This window comes from Castor canadensis, chromosome 11 (assembly GCF_047511655.1).
Source record: "Castor canadensis chromosome 11, mCasCan1.hap1v2, whole genome shotgun sequence".
NCBI classification, from domain to species: Eukaryota; Metazoa; Chordata; class Mammalia; order Rodentia; family Castoridae; genus Castor; species Castor canadensis.
The window spans coordinates 88,170,813-88,196,447 of NC_133396.1; the positions used below are offsets into that span (position 1 = coordinate 88,170,813).

The following is a 25,635-nucleotide window of genomic DNA, read 5'->3' on the forward strand; positions in this document are numbered from 1 at the left end:
TTTCATTAGTTAATATCACATGAAAAAAGAAAACTAACCATGTTAAGTAGGAACTATTTTCTGTTTTGTCTTAAGTATGAAAGACAGGAGTCACTCTACCTCACAAAGCAGTAAGTCAATGATATGGAACACCATGCAGAGTGGGAACTTGGCAGTAAACAGGGTGAGAAACCACTGGGATGCATACATATGAGCTTCCAGGTTCAGGTCACAAAAATGGCTGTGAAGGTCTGGTAGTTGTTCCTAAAAGCCAAGGTGAAAAATTTAGGGGAGGGAGCACTGAAGAAGCTTTATTTGCTGCCACAACTGCAATTCATAACAAGTTTTCTGGGGTCACATTAACTGTTTTCCAGCATTCATTGCATTTTATATAACTACACAGAAGTGATGAGAGGAGATGGAAATTAAGCATCTGACAGATAATTGAGGAAAACAAAGATGGCTGTGTTATAAACCAATAACAAAAATTATCTTTTGCTTACTTTTCTTATTTCTTGGGAAATGCTTGCTGTGACAGAACACCTGCAGTGTAATGAATACCTTGACGTCAGGGTCAAGACACAGCATCACCATTCAGTGTTCTCCTCTTACCTAGCTATAAAAGAATCGTATCTTCTTTTTGGACACCATCTGTATCAACATCATCTGGGGTCTATGATACCATTTTGGCATATTTTTGAGCACTTGAAAAACTCTAAATCATAACCAAATATTAAAAACCTATCTTCAACATATTAAAAGTGGCAAAGTAAAGTTATTTCAAGGTGTAATGCAAGAAACTGAATATCTCCTAAAAATATATTCATGCTAGGTTTACTTTCTTCCCAAATTAAACAAACAACTACTTATCAAAAGCATGAAAATCACAGAGCAAAGTATTAGCACAGCTACATCCATAACTGAAAGACAGGCAAATATATATAAAAGATAATGCTCATTTTGTTTTCATAAAAACACTACAAGAAGACAAAATAAATCATTTATTGCACAAGATGTTCATTTTGAAAAACACCCAGATGTGCCCATCTGGTACTTCAAGGTGGGGGGCAGGGTTGCCCAAATGGTCATGAAGCTAGCGGACAAAAAGGACTAATAGAAAAATATGGTAGAGTTTCTTCATACCACAAACTTGTTCTTCATTTACTAATTTTTTGCCTTTTGAAAGCTTTCAGCAATGCACACCTTTGAAAAACAGGAACTTTTGTGAAAGAAAGGTAAAATGTAAGCGTTAGGGTTTGGATATGAAGTGCCCTGCCAAAAGGCTCATGGGTTAAAGGCTTTGTCCCCAGCTGGTAGTGCTCTTGAGAGGTGACTGGATCATGAAGTATTAATCTCATCAATGTATTCATCAATTAATAAATTCATAGCTGAATGAACTATTAGGAGCTGGAGTTTGGTTGGAGGGAGTAAGTCAGTAGTGGTGCATTTTTGAGGGTATGTCTTGTCCTTGGCCCCTTTCTGTCTCTCTGCTTCCTGAATGCCATGAGGTGAGCAGCTTCTTCTACCACCTGCTTCCACCACCATGATATTCTGCCTTACCTCAGACTCAAAGCAATGAAGCCTACCTTACCTTGGACTGAAACCTCTGAACCTGTTAGCCAAAATGAATCCTTTTTACCTTAAGTTGTTCATCTCAGGTATTGTGTCACAGTGAGGAAAAACTGACTAACACAGAAAATATCCCAAATATTTATTTTGCAAAATTAAATTTTTAAAAAGAAGCCTATTGCTTTTAATGCCCATAGTCATCAGATCATTCTGTAGAATTATTTTCCCCTCCATGCCCATCTGTCATTGTACTTATGACTCATTTTACATCTTCTTTCCATTTCTTCTACATATTCAAGGTCTTCTACTTTTAAACATTCGCTTTTCCAAATTCTCTTTAAACTCATGGTGAACTCTCAGTCTTCAATTACCCTGTTCTTCTAGTCTTTCAACCTCCTATTAGCTTTATCTCCCTCTTTAGATACCTAATAAGTATCTAAATGATTTCCTGACAGGTTATGCCAATGCACTTCTATCAACATCTTTTACTCCCATAACCCAAATATTATTATTATATTTCCAAATAATTTTACCATTTCTCAGTACAAAATTAATCAACTGATGCATTTCCTTTTCATTTCTCTCTTGGGTTCCGACACCCTTTTGGAGAAAATCATATGAATATTCTGAATAGACCCATAATAAATTTAGAATTTTCAACCTCTGGTAAAACTTCAAAGCTACCCAATAATTCCCTTTGAAGGCTCAAGTCAATAATTTTGTCCTTGCTCACAATCTTTTTTATTTTGTAATATTTTGTGTATACTTAAGAGTAAGTTTCTTACATATATACATTTACAAAAACATTATGAGGACATCAACAATGTTTGAGAATAAATATGTTATCTATGTTTTGATATTTTAGATGTTTATTTTATTCACTTACCAATATCTTTCTTTCTCAAGTGCTCTCTGTGAATCAAATATGGTAGTGGTGCTAATTAGTATGGGAAAATACTTTAGATGTTTTTTTATTTGGTATCCTTATTTCTCCACAAATATTTGGCAAACTCTTCATTGATTAACTCACTATATCCACACTTCAAAGTATTAAAGTTGAATATTTAAAATGTGAAACTGTTTTAAAAACAGTCCAGTGGCTATACACATTTATTATGATATTGAGATCAATGTAAATATTGGTCAGAAACCAAACCTATTTAAATTTTCTGTTGTATTCCATTAAACTTTTATTACATATTATTGGTAGTCAATATTAATAGACTTTTGCATGAACTCAATAAATTCCTGACTGATAAAATCTTAATTTTCATTTACCTGCATTAGTCTCTCCAACTGATAAAATTTGCAATGAAGATCTTCGAAGTTGTTTTTGTAGAGGTCTCGTAAACCATAGTCATACATGATTTTCACCAAAACACAGAATGCTTGTTCCTCTGGCATCTACAGGAAAATACAAACATATCAAACATGAATGAGTGACATTTGGCCAGCATGTCAACAAAATTCCTTCATGTTATTAAGCTTCTGCACAAATGGCTGAAGGCCTGTTGTGAATGAAGTCCTTCAGAGCCTGTCTTCTGCAGAATGACATAGGTAAAATTTGTGTTCAAAGCCTCACTTGCTGAAGAGGATACAATGAACTGTTCTCTTCTGTTAATTCTAATGATGTTATCATCCATTCATAGGCTATCTTTAAAAAAAAGAACACAGTCACATGATTAAAAAAATCCAAACAATGTCCTAACATACAATAGTCCCTCATACCTGCATCCTCACCTTTTGTACACAATCTCGTAATTTCTCCTGTATCCACCAGTGTTTCTTTGTGCAAACAAAATAATAAAATTTCATATATTATTTGTCCTTTTCCTACAGAAAAGACAATATTCTATACATGTTACACATCTTACTTTTCTCCCCCTAATGATATAAGTTAGATTTCCCTCTTGGTAAATAAAGAGTTGCCTATTTTTTAAAAACAGCTACACAGCATTCCATTGTATGGATATATCTGATTCATTAAATCAGTTTCCTATTAATGGATACTTGGGATAGTACTAATATTTTTATCATCAATAGCTGCAAAAAAAATCTTGTATATGTTTCATTTTTTACACATGCAGGGATGCACTAGAGATAAGGGACATTCCCAAAAGTGGTATTGGCAACTCAAAGGATGAGTGAAGTTTTAATTTTGATGGACAGTGTGATTCTGCACTCCCAGAGTCTTCTTGATGCTATTTTTTTTCAATAAAAAAGAAATTCTAGGAAAGGACCTTATAAGCTTCCATAATTAAGATTCAAATAAATAATAAAATGTATTAACCCTCTAAGATATTTTATCTGAACAGAGAAGAAAGTCTGAAATCAAAGAAACAATCCCCAAATTGTATTATCAAAAATCTGAAAGAATATGGAAAGGGAAATACTCAATATTCTGAAAATTATCCCAAGCAGACAGAAAAGGACACTGACTTATTCAAGGATTAACTGTTATACGAACATCTACTTTAAAAGTCACCCTGAAAATGTGAATTTAGGAAATACTATTTGATTATGGTATTTTATACCTTTGTTAGATTAGTTTCATGCCAGAATAACTGAACCAAGAAGCATTTTATTTACCTACTCAGAAATATAATTGTTTAAATTCCTATACCCATCAGTCACTTCTATTTTCTACTTAGAAACCATGAAATGCCTAAATTATTAACTAAAATGTCCTATAATTAAATAAGTATACTTCACTGTTTTCCCTTTGATACTCTAAATATTTGCTTATTTCATTTTTTATTTAAGATCTTTTCAAAATGTTTGGCCTTTGATCTTAGCTGTTAAAGTCCTTAGGCAGTTTTTAGCTTCTTTTTGGTTATTTAAACTATAAGTGCATTGTGTCCTTTATTCCTTCAATGCTTGTGACTTGCACCTATGTGGCCTATAATACTTCTCTTACTACCAAATTCTAAGCCTTAGTAATCTTCGCTGTTTTCAAGTGGCTTTTCAAAAACTTACACCTAAGATAACTGCAGCCAGCCCTAGAGAAAACTAATTCAGTCAGTCTCTCTAAGTGAATGACAAATTGTTGAATATTATACCATTTGGTGTCTTGTAAAGGGGATAATAAGCTTTTATTTCCTTAAATGTGGTAAAACCACTGAAGCAAATAAACAATTTAGAGGCTGTGGCCTTCCTACACACAGTCTCTGCAGAGCTGAGATGCTGGATACAAAGCCTTCCCAAAGAATAAGTAGGCAACTCACTTGATAAGGACACAGAAGTCCTGGGACAGGAAAAGTTGGATGTGTAGATGGCATTGGTACAGCTACAGTACAAGTAGAGGAATGGTCTGGTATGAGCCAGATCAGAATAAATTATCCAAAATAATCATAGGGTAATAACAAAGGGACACAAATTTCTGCTTATTTTTAGATATGAAGCTTAAATGTCGTATCTCTCTCCCCTCTACTGCTCTCTTTCTCTCTCACACACAGTAAACAAATCATTTAAAAGTTTGAACTTGATCTCTAAAAAAAACAAAATTTGTGAATATTAACTGATAATTCCAGTCCATAATCTTTATTTTTAAAAAAATACATCTACATTGGAGGCAGTCTTGAAAGTTAGTATCCTTTATGTCTAACTTCAGCAATATAGCCAAGTTTTAAATTTTTAGTTATAATGTGCCACATGAAAATAGTAGAGTAAACCTATAAAATACCATTCTAGCAAAGGCAGAATCAATACTATTTGTGATGAATGCAGTCAGATATAATAAACTAATTGGAATCTCAGATATTATCTCATCATAAAACAGATTAAAATGAGCCCCTGAGAAGATGTTTTTTAAAGGCTGTTAATAAAATGAGTGAGAAATTAATGAGAAATATGTATAGTCCTTGAAAAGTAGAAATACAACTTTCTTGTTCTAAAGTTCAGTAGAATCTGTTTGGCATGCCTACTTCAGCTTCCCCCAGTACTTCTTCTTCAATGAATGTATTCATTATCAGTATTAGCAGTCAGGATATACATATAAAAGTAGTAAAAATGTCAGTGATTTTAAAAATGAAAAAAGCATTTAGAAATATATAAACTATAGCTAAACAGCAAATATCAATTGATATTTATGCTTCAAAGAAAAAAGGAAATTCTCAAACTGAGTTGTAATAATGTTTTGCTTTTGAAGTTATGATAATGTGTTTTTAAAGAAGACAGCGTATCTCAGTGCAGTGGCAATATCAGTGAACCAAGGCTGAACTCAGCATTGTGATATTATACAACATAAGATGTATGATATGAAAACACATTTTGGAAATATTAAACAAATTCACTTCTAGGTAGTTATTAATGACTTGCAAGATAGCAGAAAAATTACTGCAATAACAAATTCTTGGCTTTGTAAACAGAAATGGAATACTGAAGAAATAATTCCAATAACAAGTTGGATAGTAGGGGTCCTGCTATAGCATTAAACAGGTTTGGTCACTATCCATAACTCATAGAGTACTAAAAAATAAGCAGGTTGGAGTTAGAAATTATGTCTATCAATAGTGCCATAGTGCACCATTATATACTATTTCTATCATACATATGACGCAGACAACATAACCTCAAGAGCACAGGTTAACAGTTAAAATATTTGTAAAATATTTGGAAGTGATGAGTTTTGAATATTTAGCACCTTTTGTTTTTAAATTAAGTTAGTTAATTATAAGTTCATCTTATTTAATTTTAACAATGACAATGTTTAACAACTGATTCACAAAATTCCTGAAAATTTAACAATTGGCTTTCATGAACTGGTATGTTCTGGCTCCAGCACAGCTTTGATATAGACCACATTGAAAAGTTAGGTCTGTATCTGAAGTGCAGTGGGAAAACACTAAAAAGTTTTAAGCAGGGGACCTGATGTTTGTTTTTACTAGGTCATTCTTAGCAGCTGTATGGAGAATAGGTTACAGGGAAAGAAGGATATAAATACATTGGTTGGTAAGGATCTGTCATTTTCTTTTATATGAAAGAGTAATCTACAAAAATCTATATTCAACTCTTCTCTTCAAAAAGGTATCCCAGAGATGGACATAGTGAATATAGAAAAGGCAATGCAGTAGAAAAAGATGATTTTGGAGTTAAACCAATAGATATGAATTCCCAGACAAGCTTTTAGTTGTTAGCTGGGTGATATTAAGCAGGTATGCTTGAATTTTTTTAGTTCTAAAAAAAAGGAAATAATAATATTTATGTTATAGGAATACTGTAAGGATTAAATGAAATATGTTTAATAGATAACATGTATATTGTTGGTGATCAATAAATGTAAGTTTCCCTTCTTTATCTCCTTGAAAACAAACTTACACATCAGCAATTATAATAGTACTTTATTACAATAGCACTCAAAGAATAAAAAGAATAATTGGATGCATGGGTAAAACTTTGGGCTTATCAAAAATTACAAAGCAAATTTGCGCTGTAAGATCTTTCTACTGTCAAATGATTTATTGGAATATATGTTCTTAAAAGGAAGTAGCATTTACATTTTTCATATAAATGACAGCATTTCTTATGTATTACTGGGAAGAATGTCCCCCTCCTGTTACCTTCTTATAAATCAAATACTGACAAGCACCACTTTCCAGGTTCTCCTTATAATTAAGGCATATGAGCTCAGGCTGAATGAATGACTAGCCTGGTTTATACATACTGTACAGCTCTGCCTTTGAAATCTTACTGATTTTTTAAAATTGATCATAAATGGCACTTAAATCATAAACTCTTTAGTATTTCCTATAACCCAATGAGTTCTTTGCTATCCCTGAGTCCCCAAACTCTGTTATGTCCATTAAAGTTATTTGTGTGTCCCTAATCTCTAGACTTTGTATGTTGCCTACTGCCCATGGATCTCAACATAGAGTCTTCAATAAATATCAAGTGGTAAATATTTAAGATAACTTTAATAAAGCTCCAAATACATTAGCCTTTAAAAATGAAGACATACCACATGAATAAGGTGATCTGTTGATAACTGTCAAGGTAAAAGCCAACAAAAAACGTAGAAGGATAGTATCAGTGTGAAAGCTGGATGTGAGGGGCAGCTCAATGCAATAATGTCAGCATTTGATTTCTTGTGGTACTATTACAAATACATATCGAATTGGCTATCAAACTTGTCCTCATATTAGATAAGGAAAATTAATCAAGACCTAAGACTCAATACCTAGCTATCCTATCAAACCTCACGTTATTGCATGCAGTTTCTTCACTAGGTAGTATTATGGTATCTGCCTACTAAAAAAAAATAAAAATAAACATTAAAATAGCTATTTACGCTATTATAATGACTGATGTTTTACTGAACAAGACATCCAATTTATCACTGATATGCAATTAGCCCAAAATGTAATAAAATAACTGAACAATATATATATTTTATATTTTAAAAAAATTTATTAGCATATTATAGTGCTACTGGGGTATACTGTGATATTTACAAAAGTGCTTACAGTATATCTTACTTAGATTTACCCCCTCCATCTTTTGAACAATATATTTTAAATAAAATATTAAGCTGTGGGAACACAGTGATCTTTAATACTGAAAACCCATTTTTGCTGTATACTGGAACTCTGTCATGGAATCAGGGCTATTTAATTGTGAAGAGGAGAAAATAAACACTAAAATCTTGTAATTTAAGAAATCAAAATGTCTTCCATGGCTCTATGAAACACAAAATGAAATACCTGCCTCACATACATAATCTGAGAATCAAGCAGGGTGTAACCATTGTTTGGTAGCAAATGCCAATGATGGTCTGCCACCTGTACTGATGGAGATAATCATTGAGTGGAGATAGTTTCCAAGCTTTGCTGCTTTCTCCACAATGAACTGTAAAACAAAACAGCTCGAAGTACTTCAAAAAGCTTTATAATGGACTGTGGCTCAAATGGTAGAGTGCCTGCCTAGCAAGAGTGAGGCCCTGAATTCAAATATCAGTACTCCCTCCAAACACACAAAAAAGACTTTAAGACTCAAGTAATATACACCAAGATATTTTCAAGTAAAATTATATTCCGATAATTAAAAATAATTTCTACATTTAATATAAGATTGTTTCCTATTCCAAATTATTATGTTTCACATCTTTTTGGAAAGATCCACTTTTTTTCTCTTTTCCTCAACAAAGATGAATGCTCAGGGCTACTGTGAAAATCATAAGCTCATGAGTCTTTATTTTCTGTTTGCATACTGCAAAGAAATAGAATGAAAACTGCTTTTATTTTCCCTTTAAATCCAATACAGGCTAAAATACATTTAAATTAAATGTGTATAATGACTATAAAATATAGTCATTATAGAATATATAGTTTCCTATGTGTTACCAATTTAAATTATCAGGGCAAGGAGCCAAAAGAAAAATAGCTGAGCAAATAATTATTTATTTAGAAATAATAATAGCAGCTACCATTAATAGATATACTCATGACTCTATCTGATTCTCACAAGTATTGTTTTTGCATTTTAAATTTAAGACTAGTGAAGTTCAGAGCAGTAAGTAATTTGCCAACAAGTGCAGACTAAGTAAAGCCTGTATTTAATATCATGACTGTATCCTTTTTGTGTCAAGTACAAAATAAGTAGTACTCTTTAGACTCATAAGGTAATCAACATTCATAATAGTCCTAGAAGGATGATAATATTATTTCTAATTTATAAATGAAGAAACTGAACCTCAGTTCAGGAATTTTGCCCAAGGTCATAAAATTTGAAAGGTGTAAACTACAATTCAAATTCACAGTTATGTTTTTTAAATATCTTTTGAAGGAGTTCAGCTTTGAAAGGGCAGAGAACACAAAACAGTAGCTAAACAAGAGGATTAAGAGAGTTTTTTTTTTTTTAAAGGTAAAATGTATTGAGTGTATAGGACACTGGAAGAAATTAGAAAATGGCTCAGAAGCATGTGACGAAAGAATTAACTCGGAATAGGAAAATGGATGCTTCTTTCTCTTAGATTATAAGGAAAAGTGACTTAGAAGTATCAAAAAATACACTAAGACTCCTGTAGTAAAGACATCGCCCAAGCTAATGTGATGTATATGTCTACCACTCTTATCTCCCAATCATGTGGTATCACAACCATTCCAGTCACAAGGGAATTATCCAGCTCTCTGTCAGCAATGTGGTAGACTTAAGACATAGACTATGCCAATCAGCATCCTACAAGACTCTTGGCCTTAGTAATTGATTCAAGGATGGTACATGTTCTAAGTCAGGCCAGCTAGGGTCTTCCAGAGGGGAAAAGGTAAATTTTTTGTAATTGTTTGTGTTTTTTGTTTTTGTTTGTTTTTAGCAAAAGATGGTCTCTTTTAAGTGAAGTTGCAAATCTGAAGGGATATGAAGCTAGGCCAGCCTTCAGCCATATTGTTCACTTTTAAGGTTTATCCATGGAATAAAGGCAGAAAACTCAACAAGAGGAGAAATATAAACATGAATTCCTGATGACAAAATATGAACTCTGGATTCTAATATATCAAAATCATCTCTGCCCTGGATTTCCCAGGTAAAAGCCAATAAACAATCCCTTTAAACTTAAGCTATCTTGAGTTAGGGTTTTGTCATATATAGCAGAAAGATTCCTGAATATAAGATGTCACAAATACTTTTATTTACATATACATATAAAGACATTTGGAATCCTTTATCTTGTCATGTGCGTGAGATACATACACTGGTTGAATCTTATTCTAAACCTGTCTTTTGTGTGTGTGTGTGTGTTTACATTAAAGGACTTACAATTTTTTAAATTTTCTGAAATACAAAACATAGAAAAATGGGTAAAAGTTAAATGTTTGCTTTAATGAATAATGAATAAAATAAAAAATGTAATTATAAAGGACTCATGTAACCACCACATAGAAACCACCACAAGAAAGAGAATAGCATCAATATCGCTGAAGATTCTTGTGTGACTTTTCCAGTCATGACCCTCTACCCTAGAATTTCCCCAGAGAAGTCACCTCGACTTTAGTGGTAATCACTTAATTGGTCTATTTTATAGTTCTTCCACTTATAGAATATCATAAAACCATAGTTTAATTTTGCTTGTTATTGAATTTCATATAAAATGGAATCATAACAAATATAATCTTGTACTTTCTTTTTTAACTAAATCTTTTTATATGTTTCATTTATATTAATCTATATAGTACAAAACATTCATTTCTTGCTGTATAGCATTCTACTATACAAACATACACAGATTGTATCCATTTTAATGTCTCATTATGATTCTAATGCTGGAATTTTAATAGTGAACATTTGGCTTGCTTCAATGTTTTGGCTATTATAAACACTGATTCTAGGACACAAGTAGTCTAGGTATTTTGGTATACATGTGCAAAGTATTTGACCAAGGTATTAAAGTGTATCTACGAGTGAATTTGCTAGGTATACATATCTTCACCAGATAAATCAAAGGAAATATGCCTAGTTTTAGCTTTTTTTTTTAATCAATAGTTTAAACACTCTGAATTATATAGTTTAAACACTCTGTATATGTACAGCAATTTAATATTAAAAATAAGCAATGATTTATTGAAGGTTTAAAAATACTATGTGTTCAGTTTTTTAAAGTTCAAAACTACTCAGAAAGTGAAGGAATATGACTGATAGACTTCATATACATATATGAAATAGAGCAATCAAACCTTTTGCAATTGTTTTAAGTGGGGTGGGAGGGGGTTGAGGAGGAAGAGATGGTAGGGGCAACCTAACCAAAGTACAATGTAAAGCTATCCAGAATTGTCATAATGAATTACCCCTGTACAATGAACATATGCTAACAAAATATTTAAAAACCTACTCAACAATATATATGGCAGAAAATACATTGAGTTAAAGTTATCTATGATTTTTAAAATAAACAACTTATGAAATTAATCATTATAACTTCAGTTAAACAAAGACTGATATTAAAATGATGACATCATCTTGGCACAGTAGCTCATGCCTGCAATCCCAGCTACTTGTGAGATGGAGATCAGGACAGTCACAGTTTGAGGTCAGAGTAGGAAAAATGTTAGGAAGACTCCATCTCAACAAACAATCTGGATGTGGTAGTATATTCCATAATTCCAGATACATGAGAAGTAAAGATAAGAGGACTGCCATCCAGGTCAGCCTTGGCAAAAAACACAAGACCTGATATGAAAAATAATTAAAAGCAAAAAGGGTGGTGATCATGGTTCAAATGGAAGAGCACCCACATACGAAGTGCAAGGCCCTGAGTTCAAACTCTAGCACTACCAAAAAGTTAAAAATTAAAAATAAATAAAATGATGACATTAAGGATTATTTTATATTTCATTTCAAAGATTCTTAAAAATTATAATAGTGGTACGCAATCATGCTATTATCCTCCACTGGTAAATGATACATCTTTTATAATTTCATAAATGGATATGACAGCATCTATTGTGATAAACATTTAATTCTTTCACTATGTAAACTACTACATGTTACAAAGCTATTGTCAAAGCATTTGGAAATTTCTAAGCATAGAAGAAACTATTTATTAAAACTGTTTAGATATGAAAAGTGTTGAAAATTCAAAACTTTGTTTTTGAACATACTTTCACTTATGGTCTTTCTTTCCTCTTAGGAAATGAATATGAAATACAAACGACCATGGGTGACAAAAGGACAGCAGCCAAAAAGCAGGAGGCTCTGACAATGATTATTATGGAGTCGCCAAAGGATATCTGGCAGCAGAAAGAAGCAACAGCTTATGTAACTGATAAAAAACTTCATCAGCAAGGCTGATCAACCTGGAACCTGAGATAGTGTATTTGAGGAATTGTTGAAGCTAGTCTATTCTCCTGCCTGTCTAAAAAGTGAAGGAAAAAATGTGGAGGAGAAAGTTTCAGTTAAGTTCTGTTATTCAAATTGGCTGATGGATAAGTTAATGGAATATGTTGATTAACAGTTATCACATATAATGTCAATGAAAGATTAGAAGAATATAATATTTTATTAACATTTTTTATTAAAGATTAGCCAAATATCGGCTAATCTCTACTTAAGGATTCTGAAAGTACTTCTATATTTTAAGATTTTTTGATAAGCCATGGCAACAACTGCATAATTTTATTAATTTAGAAAGTATGAGAGACTGAATTTTTGTTCATCTTGAGACATACTTTGGAAGCCATTTTATTGGATAAGTTCACAAATGCTGACTTGTTATGTGGTCTTTATTACTGTAGAATAGATAATGCAGAAAAAATTCTGAGTATATGAGTTTTCTAGTTATTTGACTCATTCTCTGTCTTTTGGAGATGGGAATAGGATGCATTTCCAAGTAATTATGAACTTGGAATTCATCTAAACCTCTCAGAAATCTCAGAACAGATACCTCAGACATATTATCCTCTCTGAACTTTAATCACTGTATCATAATATTGTAATATCTTAATATAAATATATAAAAATAAAAATGAGTACTGTAAATATTATAATGTGTTAAATAGTGGTGCAGGTAAAAATGCCAGGTTATGGTAAATTCAAAGATTACCTTGTTCAAAACTCAGCTGCACTGCTCATGGCTTGACCGACAACTTCTCAGCAGAGCAATTAAAAGGACCTCTAGAAGAAGCTCACTCTGAACGTTGGTGAACACATTCATGTCCAGCCTCCTGAGGAAGGGGTCTGACCACTCTAGATACTCAGTGGGTTTGGTGGGAGAAGAAGGGTCCCTGAGAACTTGTGACTATAAAGTACTTGAACATCACAGGACATCCAAAGAAGATGGAATGTGGAAATATCAATGAGAGAAGGGTAATAAGGACAAGACAGGATGATCAGAAGGAGATGATAATGCAACAGAGGAAGAAATCAACCTCAGAGTGAGATCAAGTGAATAATCTCAATAGAATCATTGTATATCACTATTATTACAACCAGGTTATCATAAGTAAGACAATTTAATCTAATAAAAATGGTCTTCATTTTTAGAATGCCAAACCCAAAGTAAATGCCTTAGTTTAAAACTTGCTAGGCCTTTCTCTTTACTGCATTTAAAAATAACATGCATGGCTTCCTCCTTCCTGAAAATTTGAACTTCTTTAAGGAGTCCATTTCCTCAGCAGCCATTGAAATGTTTTACGTTTCTGGGCTTTCTTCTGGTTGTCTTAGTCTGTTAATCCTTCTTAGATGATCTAATATACTTTCACGATTTCAACTTTGATTTCTCTCCCAGGATAAGTCTCCAGTATCCAAAAGGTTATTAGACAGCTCAACTCAGATGTCCCAGAAATATCTCAAACTCAACAAATTCAAAAGAGAATCACAGAGTCCTAGACGTCTTCTTCCATTCAACCTCAATGGATATATTTTATGTCTCAGCTAAAAATACTATATCCATCCATTCACCAAAGCTAGAAAACTAGACATATCACCTTTGGTCTTTTTTTTTTTTTTTTTGCCATTCTAGCCACAAAACCAACCATTAATTAAGAATTAATTAAGAATGTTTCTTAATTATGCTTCTTTTTCTATGGGCACCAACATCTCATTTACATTGGTATTTCTTTTCTAACTGGTCTCTCTGTTGCTGTTTGTTCTCTTCAATTCCACTCTCTACACAATTATAATTTATCTGAAATGAATATCTGACTATGTCATTCCCTTGCTTCAAACTCATCCTTTAGAAGAAAACCACACTTTTTACACAATTACACAGTCATCCTAATGTGGCCCCTGCCCGTGTGACCATCATACCATTTCCTACATATAATTCCTCTAGAAAACCTAATTTCATGTGTCCCCCACAAAATACAGTGCCATTTTGTTTGCATAAATTTGCTTCTGTTCCTTTTGTCTAGAATTCTCTATGGTCTCTTTTTCCTCTCTTACGTTCCCCAATCATTTGGGAACGTAGTCATTACTCAAGACATGAGTAATCAAGACAATTACTCATGTCTTGCCATATATCTGCCTGTTCCAGAAATTTATTCCTGGAAGTTTTGGCAGAACCAGGTTGGGTAGTTCTCCTCTATATTATTTCACCAGTGTTTCACTTTGACTTAGCACACTATGAGTCCTTTAGTGAGCATGTGTTAGTTCTGTCATCGGAAAAATTGATAAAGACACAGAAAGAGAATAAAAATAGTAAGTTTGTATGTACATTATCTGTGCCCCAACCTGGTCTATAAGGTGTTTAAGAACACAAATTATGAATGATTCATCTTTATAATCCCACATTCCAGCCCAGGATCTGACAAATGATGCTCAATAAATGCTAAATAAAGGTGACTGACAGAAGAGAGAGTATATAAAAATAAATCACAAAAAGGATAAGACTTCTTTGCCATAGTACACAGTGGTTTATAGTGTCATGGTTTGAATATATGGGCAGTTACGTTGACTCTTTCATTCTAGATGGTGCTAGTTAAAAATAACTACAAAATAAGCAATTTATTTGCTTCTAGCCAGCAAAATTAATTGTATTGCAAAACCGTCCTGTCTTGACATCAGGTATTTTTACTTTATCACCCAAGGTAAATTTTTTAAATGATATACCACATGGATCTTAATCAGGTAAATGGGAAATCAGAAGGAAGAACAAAACCAAGCAGAAAATAACAGCATAGCACTGTGCTACTTATCATGTAGAAAGTTACTTACATGCAACAGCAACACAGCAGCAAGAAAAGACTGTCCTTGACAGTACCCTATGTCTTCATCATACACAGAGTAGGCCTAAAGAAAGACAGTAAAAAGAAAGATTGTAAATACATACAGATTTTAACTCAGTTAGCTCACATAATGTTGCTGCTTGTTCCTGTCCCTTGGCCAGCCACCACAAGTCCACTGATTTTTTTCAATTTGAATGTATGTCATTAGCGAGAGGATCCCCCAAAGGGACCGTGTGCTTCGTAAAACAGTTCTGGATGTCCCATTATCACAGGTTCATCTTTAGAATTTGAAAATAAAGAAATGATCAGATCAACTAAACAAAAAAGATCCATTATCGTTTGAGATCAGGTGTACGTATGTACAGATGAGAGGCAAGGGCAATTCTAAGGTTGATATGAGAATTGTAATGCACTGCAAGGGGAATCTCAAAGCTTCCAGAGTATAGTGCAGATCTGCTACTTTGATAGACCAAAACAATTTCCCATTTAGAACCTCTAGAAGTTCTCAAAGACCTTCTAAACTATGCTACCATGTTCCACAAGGCTAAAGAATAAAAATGGTTCCTGACATCTATACTGCTGGACAGGCAGAAACATTTAGCATTGCCCGCACTTTTTACAGGATGCATAAGAGAGGCCTCGTGCCACTTATACATTCACTATTACAGCTGCTCTGCCTATTCCACATTTTAACATTTCTCTACCCAGGCCACCTGAAATATAGAAAAGAAGGCCATTTATAGAAAATATAGCACTCATTGAAAAGTAACTATCACACCATTCAATTTAACATTCGTCTCCACCTTCAGAAGAAAGAAAAAAAGGTGGTACACTTAGTATACACTAACTAGTACCTCAAACATCTGGGGTTGTAATAAAAACATGGACGAAAGATACCACACATTAGTTTTTAGGAGGCTAAATGAGTAGGTAAAGTATGCTGATTAAACTATAGAGTCTTTTCTGTAAAAGACCATATGGTAATTATTTTAAGTTTTAAGACACAATCATGGTATCACTTAAAATTTTTAAAACATTCTCAAATCAGAGGCAGTAAAAAAAAAAGACAAAGATTTTGTGGACCATGGTTCACTCACTGATCATTAACTTAGAATTTTTTAAAAAGTCAGGTGCTGCCACATCTATAAAAGACAAACACAAATGAACCCTGTTGGAATCTTGGTATGTATTGTATCCCCCGTGGTAAGCTTCATTTTATTGCGGGTATTCCTATCCAGTTTGCTTAACACAATGCATTACTAGAAAGATTACATAGGAAGGGTAAAGTATGGTATCTCCCATCTGCCAAAACAGGCAAAGTACAGGGTTTGGAACTTTCTCTACATATAGTTTTTGTTGAAGTATGAATTATATTCAATGAAGAGCATACATTTTATATGCATAACTCCTTGAGTCAGGGCATTATGTAATGCTGCCATTACAGAATACTTTCATCACTTACACCTCTTTGTAGTCTAACACTTCCTCCTCAGGCATCCATTGACCTGAATTTTTATAACAATACATGGGTTTTGCATTTTTTAGAATTTCATATAAATGGAATCATATAATATATACTCTTTTGTGTCTGATTTCCTGTATTCAGTGTAATGTTTCTGAGATTCTTTCATGTTGTGTGTCATAGTTGTTCATTCTTGTCCATTGCTGAGTAGTCCTTCACTGTACAGATATAGTATATTTTATCTATTCCCTTGTTTCTAAGTTTTGTCTAATCTTTTCAAAGTACTAGCATTTGGTTTTATTTTTTCTTTTTGTTGATGTATTTTCTAATTCACTGATTTTTGCTATTATTGTCATTATTTTTTCCTTCTATTTACTGAGTGTTTAATTTACCCTTCATTTAAATAAGAGTTTATTAAAATACATACTTAGATCTTTCCTCTTTTCTAATCTTTTTTTTTTGGGGGCAGTACTAGGTTTTAAACTCAGGACCTCTTTACCACTTGAGTGGTGCCCCCCATATCTTTTTTGCTTTAGCTATTTTTCTTAGACTATGATCCTCCTATCTATGTTTCCCATGTAGCTGGAATTATAGGCATGACCATCACACCTTGCTTGTTGGTTGAGATGGGTTCTTGCTAATTCTTTTTGCTTAGGCTGGCCACAAACCACAATCCTCCTTGATCCTCCCAAGAAGCTGGAATGATAGTCATAGGCCATGACACCCAGCTGTCTTTCCTTTTCTCTAATGTGGGCATTTAAAACTATCAGTTTCCCTGTAATTTCCTCACACAAAAACACTGCAGATTATAGTGCCAAAACTTGCCAACTGCTATCATCCCTAAACGTTACAGGTCAGGGAAGGCACAGACCTCAGTGGATTTCACCACAGTAGTTTCTAAGAATTTAAGTAGTTTCTGGGCTTTCCAATCCCAAGGAACATAGCCTCAAAGAAAAAATTATCTTACAAAGATGAGGGTCCAAAAATAGGACTGCAATGGTGACCTTTGTTCCAAGGGGGAAATTGGGATGGGGTAAAGCAGGTCTATCATTTCCCTTCTTTGGTATCTATGATTCTTATGTTGTAAGTAGGACAAATGTGGAAACAAATCTTAACATGTTAATGTTCTCCCCATATTGTCCAACTTCAAGATAAACTATAAATGATTCCTTTAGAAACTGACTTCCCTGGGTCTAAACCATCAGAAATACCCATTAAAATTATGAGGAAGAGAGAAAGGAAGAGAAAAATTTCACTTTGCATAACTTACACAAATAAACCAAGATTATTATATATTCTGACATATGAATCAAACTATATAATGCTCAAACTAACAATAACCAAAGTAGATGTCACAATGGCACTATCCTTATCATCTCAAAACATAAACTTTCACTGACACTGACAGATAAACTTCTTCATTCTTAGATATGCTTCTCAAATATCCCTTTTTTTCCCAAGTGTCTCAGCTCTTTATTTTTTTTAAATTTTTTTATTATTCATATGTGCATACAATGCTTGGGTCACTTCTCCCCCCTGCCCCCACACCCTCCCTTACCATCCATTCTGATCCTTCCCTCTTCCTCCCCACCCCCTCAATACCCAGCAGAAACTATTTTGCCATTATCTCTAATTTTGTTGTAGAGAGAGTATAAGCAATAATAGGAAGGAACAGGGTTTTTGCTGGTTGAGATAAGGATAGCTATACAGGGAGTTGACTCACATTAATTTCCTGTGCATGTGTGTTACCTTCTAGGTTAATTCTTTTTGATCTAACCTTTTCTCCAGTTCCTGGTCCCCTTCTCCTATTGGCCTCAGTTGCTTTTAAGGTTATCTGCTTTTGTTTCTCTGTGTTGAGGGCAACAAATGCTATCTAGTTTTTTAGATGTCTTACCTATCCTCATATCTCCCTTGCGTGCACTCGCTTTTATCTTGTGATCAACTTTCAATCCCCTTGTTGTGTTTGCCCTTGATCTAATGTCCACATATGAGGGAGAACATATGATATTTGGTCTTTTGGGCCAGGCTAACCTCATTCAGAATGATGTTCTCCAGTTCCACCCATTTACCAGTGAATGATAACATTTCGTTCTTCATGGCTGCATAAAATTCCATTGTTTGGATACCACATTTTCTTGATCCATTCGTCAGTGCTGGGGCATCTTGGCTGTTTCCATAACTTGGCTATTATGAATAGTGCTGCAATAAACATGAGTGTGCAGGTGCCTCTGGAGTAACCTGTGTCACAGTCTTTTAAAGGGTATATCCCCAAGAGTGGTATTGCTGGATCAAATGGTAGATCAATGTTTAGCTTTTTAAGTAGCCTCCAAATTTTTTTCCAGAGTGGTTGTACTAGTTTACATTCCCACCAGCAGTGTAAGAGGGCTCCTTTTTCCCCGCATCCTCACCAACACCTGTTGTTCATGGTGTTGCTAATGATGGCTATTCTAACAGGGGTGAGGTGGAATCTTAGCGTGGTTTTAATTTGCATTTCCTTTATTGCTAGAGATGGTGAGCATTTTTTCATGTGTTTTTTGGCCATTTGAATTTCTTCTTTTGAGAAAGCTCTGTTTAGTTCATTTGCCCATTTCTTTATTGGTTCATTAGTTTTGGGAGAATTTGGTTTTTTAAGTTCCCTATATATTCTGGTTATCAGTCCTTTGTCTGATGTGTAGCTGGCAAATATTTTCTCCCACGCTGTGGGTGTTCTCTTCAGTTTAGAGACCATTTCTTTTGATGAACAGAAGCTTTTTAGTTTTATGAAGTCCCATTTATCTATGCTATCTCTTAGTTGCTGTGCTGGTGGGGTTCCATTGAGAAAGTTCTTACCTATACCTACTAATTCCAGAGTATTTCCTACTCTTTCCTGTATCAACTTTAGAGTTTACGGTCTATTAAGATCCTTGATCCATTTTGAGTTAATATTGGTATAGGGTGGTATACATGGATCCAGTTTCAGTTTTTTGCAGACTGCTAACCAGTTTTCCCAGCAGTTTTTGTTGAACAGGCTGCTAGTTCTCCATCATATATTTTTAGCGCCTTTGTCTAAGACAAGTTGGTTATAGTTGTGTGGCTTCATATCTGGGTCCTCTATTCTGTTTCACTGGTCTTCATGTCTGTTTTTGTGCCAGTACCATGCTGTTTTTATTGTTATTGCTTTGTAATATAGTTTGAAGTCAGGTATCATGATACCTCCAGCATTGTTCTTTTGACTGAGTATTGCCTTGGCTATTTGTGGCCTCTTGTGTTTCCATATAAATTTAACAGTAGATTTTTCAATCTCTTTAATGAATGTCATTGGAATTTTGATGGGAATTGCATTAAACATGTAGATTACTTTTGGGAGTATAGACATTTTTACTATGTCGATTCTACCAATCCGTGAGCATGGGAGATCTCCCCACTTTCTATAGTCTTCCTCAATCTCTTTCTTCAGAAGTTTATAGTTTTCCTTGTAGAGGTCGTTCACATCTTTTGTTAGGTTTACACCTAGGTATTTGATTTTTTTTGAAGCTATTGTAAATGGAATTGTTTTCATACATTCTTTTTCAGGTTGTTCATTATTAGTGTATAGAAATGCTGATGATTTTTCTATGTTGATTTTATATCCTGCTACCTTGCTTTAGCTATTGATGGTGTCTAGGAGCTTCTGAGTAGAGTTTTTTGGGTCTTTAATGTATAGGATCATATCATCTGCAAATAGGGATATTTTGACAGTTTCTTTACCTATTTGTATTCCTTTTATTCCCTCTTTTTCTCTAATTGCTCTGGCTAGGAATTCCAGTACTATGTTGAATAGGAGTGGAGATAGTAGACATCCTTGTCTAGTTCCTGATTTTCAAATATCTCCTTTATATTTCTAAGTCAAGGATCTTTTCACTTGAAAAGAAAAGCTGAAACTCTGAAGTTTAATTTTTCTTCTCAGATTCTCCTTTTGGACCAAAGTTTAAAATATTTCAATCAGCAGCTTCAACCCAGGAAGAACTTTTGGTTTTGTTTTATTTTTGTGTTGTCACAAAAACTGTTTAAAATATCTACAGAGAAACAGCTTCTCATATTTCAAAACTGAGTAAATACCCAAATGACCTCTATGGTGATCATTTCATCTGACTTTCTACTACTGGGAAAAACATCTCAGCATCTATAATGATGAAATTTAAGAGTGAGCTGGGTAAAAATCCCCTCAAATTTAAAAGGGTCATTTTTATCAACCACACCTAGGAAATCTATGCAAAAGCCTTATTAGGGGAACATGCTATAGTCTCAACAATAGATAGTTCTATAAAAGCACCTGTCCTGTCAACTAAAATTGGAGTTTCCAGAGGATCACTTAAAATTATTTTATGGATAAAGTCATTAATTAGTATCCAATGCCCTAAATTACTTTTTAGGCTATAATTACTTCTTTTAGGCCACAAAGTATTGAAATTTAACATCTCAAGGTGGTATTTGTATAAGTAATGGATATGACTCAAAGCTTCTTTTTCTTAAAATAAAAAATTGGCTTCACTTGCAGGTTACCTTTGGTAAATTATGCTAAAGAGGGTAAACCTGACATATGGGTAAGGATACAAATGTGGCTCTTAAAATTTCAGAGAAGACTATGACTATATGTTCCCTTCAAAAATTTCACTAATTTTACCCAAAAGCATACACCAGCATTATGAGTGTCATAGGAGCTTATAAATACCCCTATGTTTGGCTGTAATTCAGCATCTGTCCCAAATTGACTAGAACACATGACAAGGTAGCAGTGAAACAGTCTTTCAGCTATCAAAAACTCTGATGAGTTTAAAACAATTTATTTAGTTCCTTTTAAACAAACCATGTCTATTGGAGTACAATTTATATATAGCAAATCACTCTTTGCTCATTTCTTTTGCAATGCACGACTGGATATGTTGATGACAAATATTTCAAGAGTCTTTAAATTTTATCCCTTTAGTAAGTTAAATAATGAGAAAGTACTTTATTTCACACAGCTATCTTTATTAAGTATTTGATACTCTATATCCAGTCCTTCAGACTTCTACAAAATAAGTAGTAGAGTGTTTTCCTTGCATACACCAAAGCCCTGGGTCCAATCCCAACACCACAGGGGGAAAAAAATCCATTTAGGCAGCATCTATGCATCTTTTGTAAAGGCACACTGAAATCACTATTCACCATATTACCCAAAGTTTCCATGCCTAGGATAATCATATATCTTTGTTGTCCTTGCATAATTATTAATAACATCACTTTCTCATTCAAAAGATTCCTAATTTGGATGGTAAATTGGAATCATCCAATCCATACTAGGACCTTATGCAATAAACTCTAATTTTGTGCCTGAAAAACTTATGCCATCATTTTTTTAAAGTTTATAGTAACAATTTTATAAATATTATATAGCTGATCATTTTCTTTTTGCCTTAACTGCAAGGAATTAATAATCAAATGTATCATTCAACTCTAGAAAATAGCTCATTTCTGGTACTTCCTAACAGTCATTCTTTTTGGTGCTTATATTTATCTATTTTACATGAATTTTAATTTTGTGAAGTCTTTCAGGTCTTTCAGTAACTAAAAGGTAATCACTCAATCAAAAAATCATATTATGATACTTTTGGTCTCTTTTAACCTTTTTCTGCTAATGATGGTATTATCATATGATCCTCTAATGTGAGAAAAATCAGATCACCAGAATCATTATTTAATGAATTTGAAAGGAACTTCTCTTCATTATCACCAATTTTCAGAGCTCTGCTTAATTTAAAAAATTGAAAGGTCAATTAGCATCTTTTACTTAATTTTCTTTGATTTCTACAGTTATATTTCTTATGGCTTAATTTGTACTTTTATTCCGTTTTTTTTTTTTATGTGTGTGTCTACATGTATGTGTGTATTTGGAGTTGAAAGGATACAGAAAGGAAAAAAGGAAAGACGGAAAAAGTTTTAATCTTATTCTCATTTGGAATATTTCTGATCATAAAGTACTCTGCCACCTCTTTTTCCATGTTGATGAGAGAGCATATTATAAAAGTAACAAATATATTCTCGAAGCTTCCTCTTTCCCATGAAAGAAGTCTGAACTAAGAATTCCTTAAAACTGTGGATCTCCAAAAGTCAATCAAGTTTCATTAGCCCTATATCATTTTGAGAAATGTTTAATCCTTTTTTATACAAATATATTTAACAATTATGAGGATTTATGTCTATTTCTGTTATAAGAGAAGTCCAATTAAAATAAAGGTTCATGATATATCTGACAGAAGATAACGAATTTAGTGACCTTGTATCCTATTCCCTAAACTGTTGATTAAACAAAATCAGTAATGTATTAAATTTACTTCCTACTTGTTTTATTTTTGGGTTTGTGTTATAAGCAAAAATAACTTTTTAGAGACCATGCACTAAATTGACAGCATTACTGGCTAGTGGATTTTGATGCACAGTGTTACAGCAAGTTCTTCCTCTTGCAGTTCTTCAAAGCACTGTCTGCTTTAGTGTAATCTTTCTCTGAGTTGAACAGGATCCTCTCCTTCTATTCAAAATTTGCATCTCTTTACACCATACCTTTCCCCAACTTTCACTTTAATAGCTGCTTGCCTGGCCTGTCTTTTGAAAACTATCTGGATATTACCTTTGGTGATAGAGGGATCGCTCCTGTTGGGCCAACCTTCCCCTAATGACAAATTTAAATGGTTTCAGGACAAACTACCTGAGAGCAACAAAGAATTGAATAAAGGCAAGCAGAAACTAGAGGAAAGAATACACTTAGAATAAGGGAATGACAGTGGGTAAAATTTCATTTTCTATTGCTTTTGCTAGAGGTCAAGCTCCAATTGCAGTGAACTAGAATGGCTAAAACTTAGATATAAATTTCTAGCCTTACTTGAAAAACCAAAGAACAAATTGGGGTGACCATAGCTAGAAAGTGACAGTGGGATATTGGATAAGAGAGAGTAAGAGAAGGGAAAATATACATACTCTATGATTCCACTTATATAAAGTTCTGTACCAAGTCAAACTTATATATGGTTAAGAAAAAATCAAAACCAGACAATGCTCTGACAAAGGGTCAGAAATTGACAGGAAAGATATGAAAAGATTTCTGTGTCTTGGATTACACACATACACATTTATCAAATGATGAAATAGCATTTCTTATATTTGTGAATTTTACTGGGAGTAAATTTTACCTATCAAAAATGACTTAACAAACACTGAGCTCCAGATAATATATTATGCTGCAGTATTTAGGCATAGGTATATTGATAGCTGCAATTTACTTTGAAATGGCTTAAAATATTAAGATTGGTTGATTAACTGAATAGAGAGGAAGGCAGATAGATATACGATTAACAAAATGTTAACTGTAGAATCTAGGTGGCAGGTTTATGGATGTTCACTGTACAGTTCTTTCAGCATATATACATTTCACAACAACAGTTTGAAAAATATCTGTGGCTGTACCCTGTCTTTGTCTTTTCTGGCTGGGTTCCCAAGAGTACTTCATAGCTTTATTCAGCAAGCCAATACTTACCGAACACCTATTGTATGTCAAACATTATGCTCAGTAAGACAGCTACAAAGATGAAAAGATAGCTCACACTCCTCAGCTCAGAGTCTTGTGGAAGAAATCAGTATGCACAATGAAAACGTTCATGGTGAGAGAAGTGCTGAGGGATATGAAGCTCAGAGGGAATGAGTAGGTAATAGTGCAGAGGGCGGAGTTAAAGGCATGAAAGGCATTGCAGAAAAGGTACTGTTATCTTGAAGAAGAGGGCACAATCAGAATTGCTACAACACTGGCAAAAGAATATAGAGACTCCTTAGAACACTAGAGGGAAAGGGAAAAGAGAAAATGCTAAGAACAGACAACAGTAACTGAGACCTCCTCACTTTAACAGGAACTTGACATATATATAAAGCAATTAGCCATTCACTAGATAGACAAACCATTTTACCTGCTCCCTATAGTAAGCCAATATGAGGTCAAAACAAACTGAAAAAAAAAATCAATATTTGGATGATTATTCTGGGCACCGGTAAGAATGTGTCAGGGAAACATAAACATGCAAAATAAGTTCTAAGTATGTTTTAAGTATAAAACATATGTAATAAACTTATTTACAAAGTGAGATCTGTTCTCACACTATCTGTGAAACAAAAAGAAATATGAAAGAAAGAGTAATGCCACAATAAGCTAAATGAAAAGGCCTCAAAGTGACAAGAATCTTAAGACACTGGTGGTTTGAAAGAAATGAGGGTAACATTTAAGGAAAGATTATTTAATATAGTACTTAAGGATACAAGTGGCTTTCCAAAGAATTCTTTAACACTGATTTCTCCCCCCATTAAATAACCACTAATATTTACTTAGTAATAAGTGATTCCCACTGTTCTAAGTGTTTATATGAATTGATTTATTTAATCTTTAAAACAATCCCATGGGGTAAGAACTACTACTATCTCCATCTTATAGATGAAGAAACTGAGGCACAAAAAGAGGTCAAATAACTTGTTCAAGGTTACCTAGTACCAGAGTCAGAATTCAATCTGAGAGAATTCAGCTCTAGAGCCCAAAGTTCTTGCCATTGTCAATATATGGCTTCTGGATCTCTGGAAATGATTAATTGTTGACATATATAACCAACTTCATGTGAATGATTATAAAATCTAACTATAAGACATAAATTTTTCTCTTTGATATTCACTACATAAATATTCAGAAACTAATCAGAGAGATTACATTAGTTCAGAAGGGAGGTTGACTCTGGTAGGGGGAGATCTAAGAGAAGTATTTGAGGTACTAAAAAATACTGGTAATACATTTCCTAAGTGTACGCATAATGATGTTACTTCTGTTTATTTCTGAAAATTATAAAGTTTTAGTCATTTGAATATACATTTCTTAATTAAAAATTTTAATTTAGATATTTAAAAAATTACTCATTAGTAATTATTTTTTCAAATGGTTTGTGTTAAGAT

The 25,635-nt window shown here is 33.5% G+C and overlaps 1 protein-coding gene across 9 annotated transcripts in view; it reads right to left on the reverse strand.

The window, feature by feature from the left end:
• Positions 1-25,635, reverse strand: part of Rabgap1l (RAB GTPase activating protein 1 like) — a 750,530-nt gene that overhangs the window by 256,099 nt on the left and 468,796 nt on the right. For all 9 annotated transcript variants that reach the window (XM_074047408.1, XM_074047407.1, XM_074047406.1 and 6 more), the window contains 3 exons: positions 15,187-15,261; positions 2,827-2,952; positions 100-243 (listed from right to left, as the gene is read on the reverse strand). In XM_074047408.1, the coding sequence (XP_073903509.1) occupies positions 100-243; positions 2,827-2,952; positions 15,187-15,261 (345 nt within the window). The remainder of the gene's footprint in view (positions 1-99; positions 244-2,826; positions 2,953-15,186; positions 15,262-25,635) is intronic.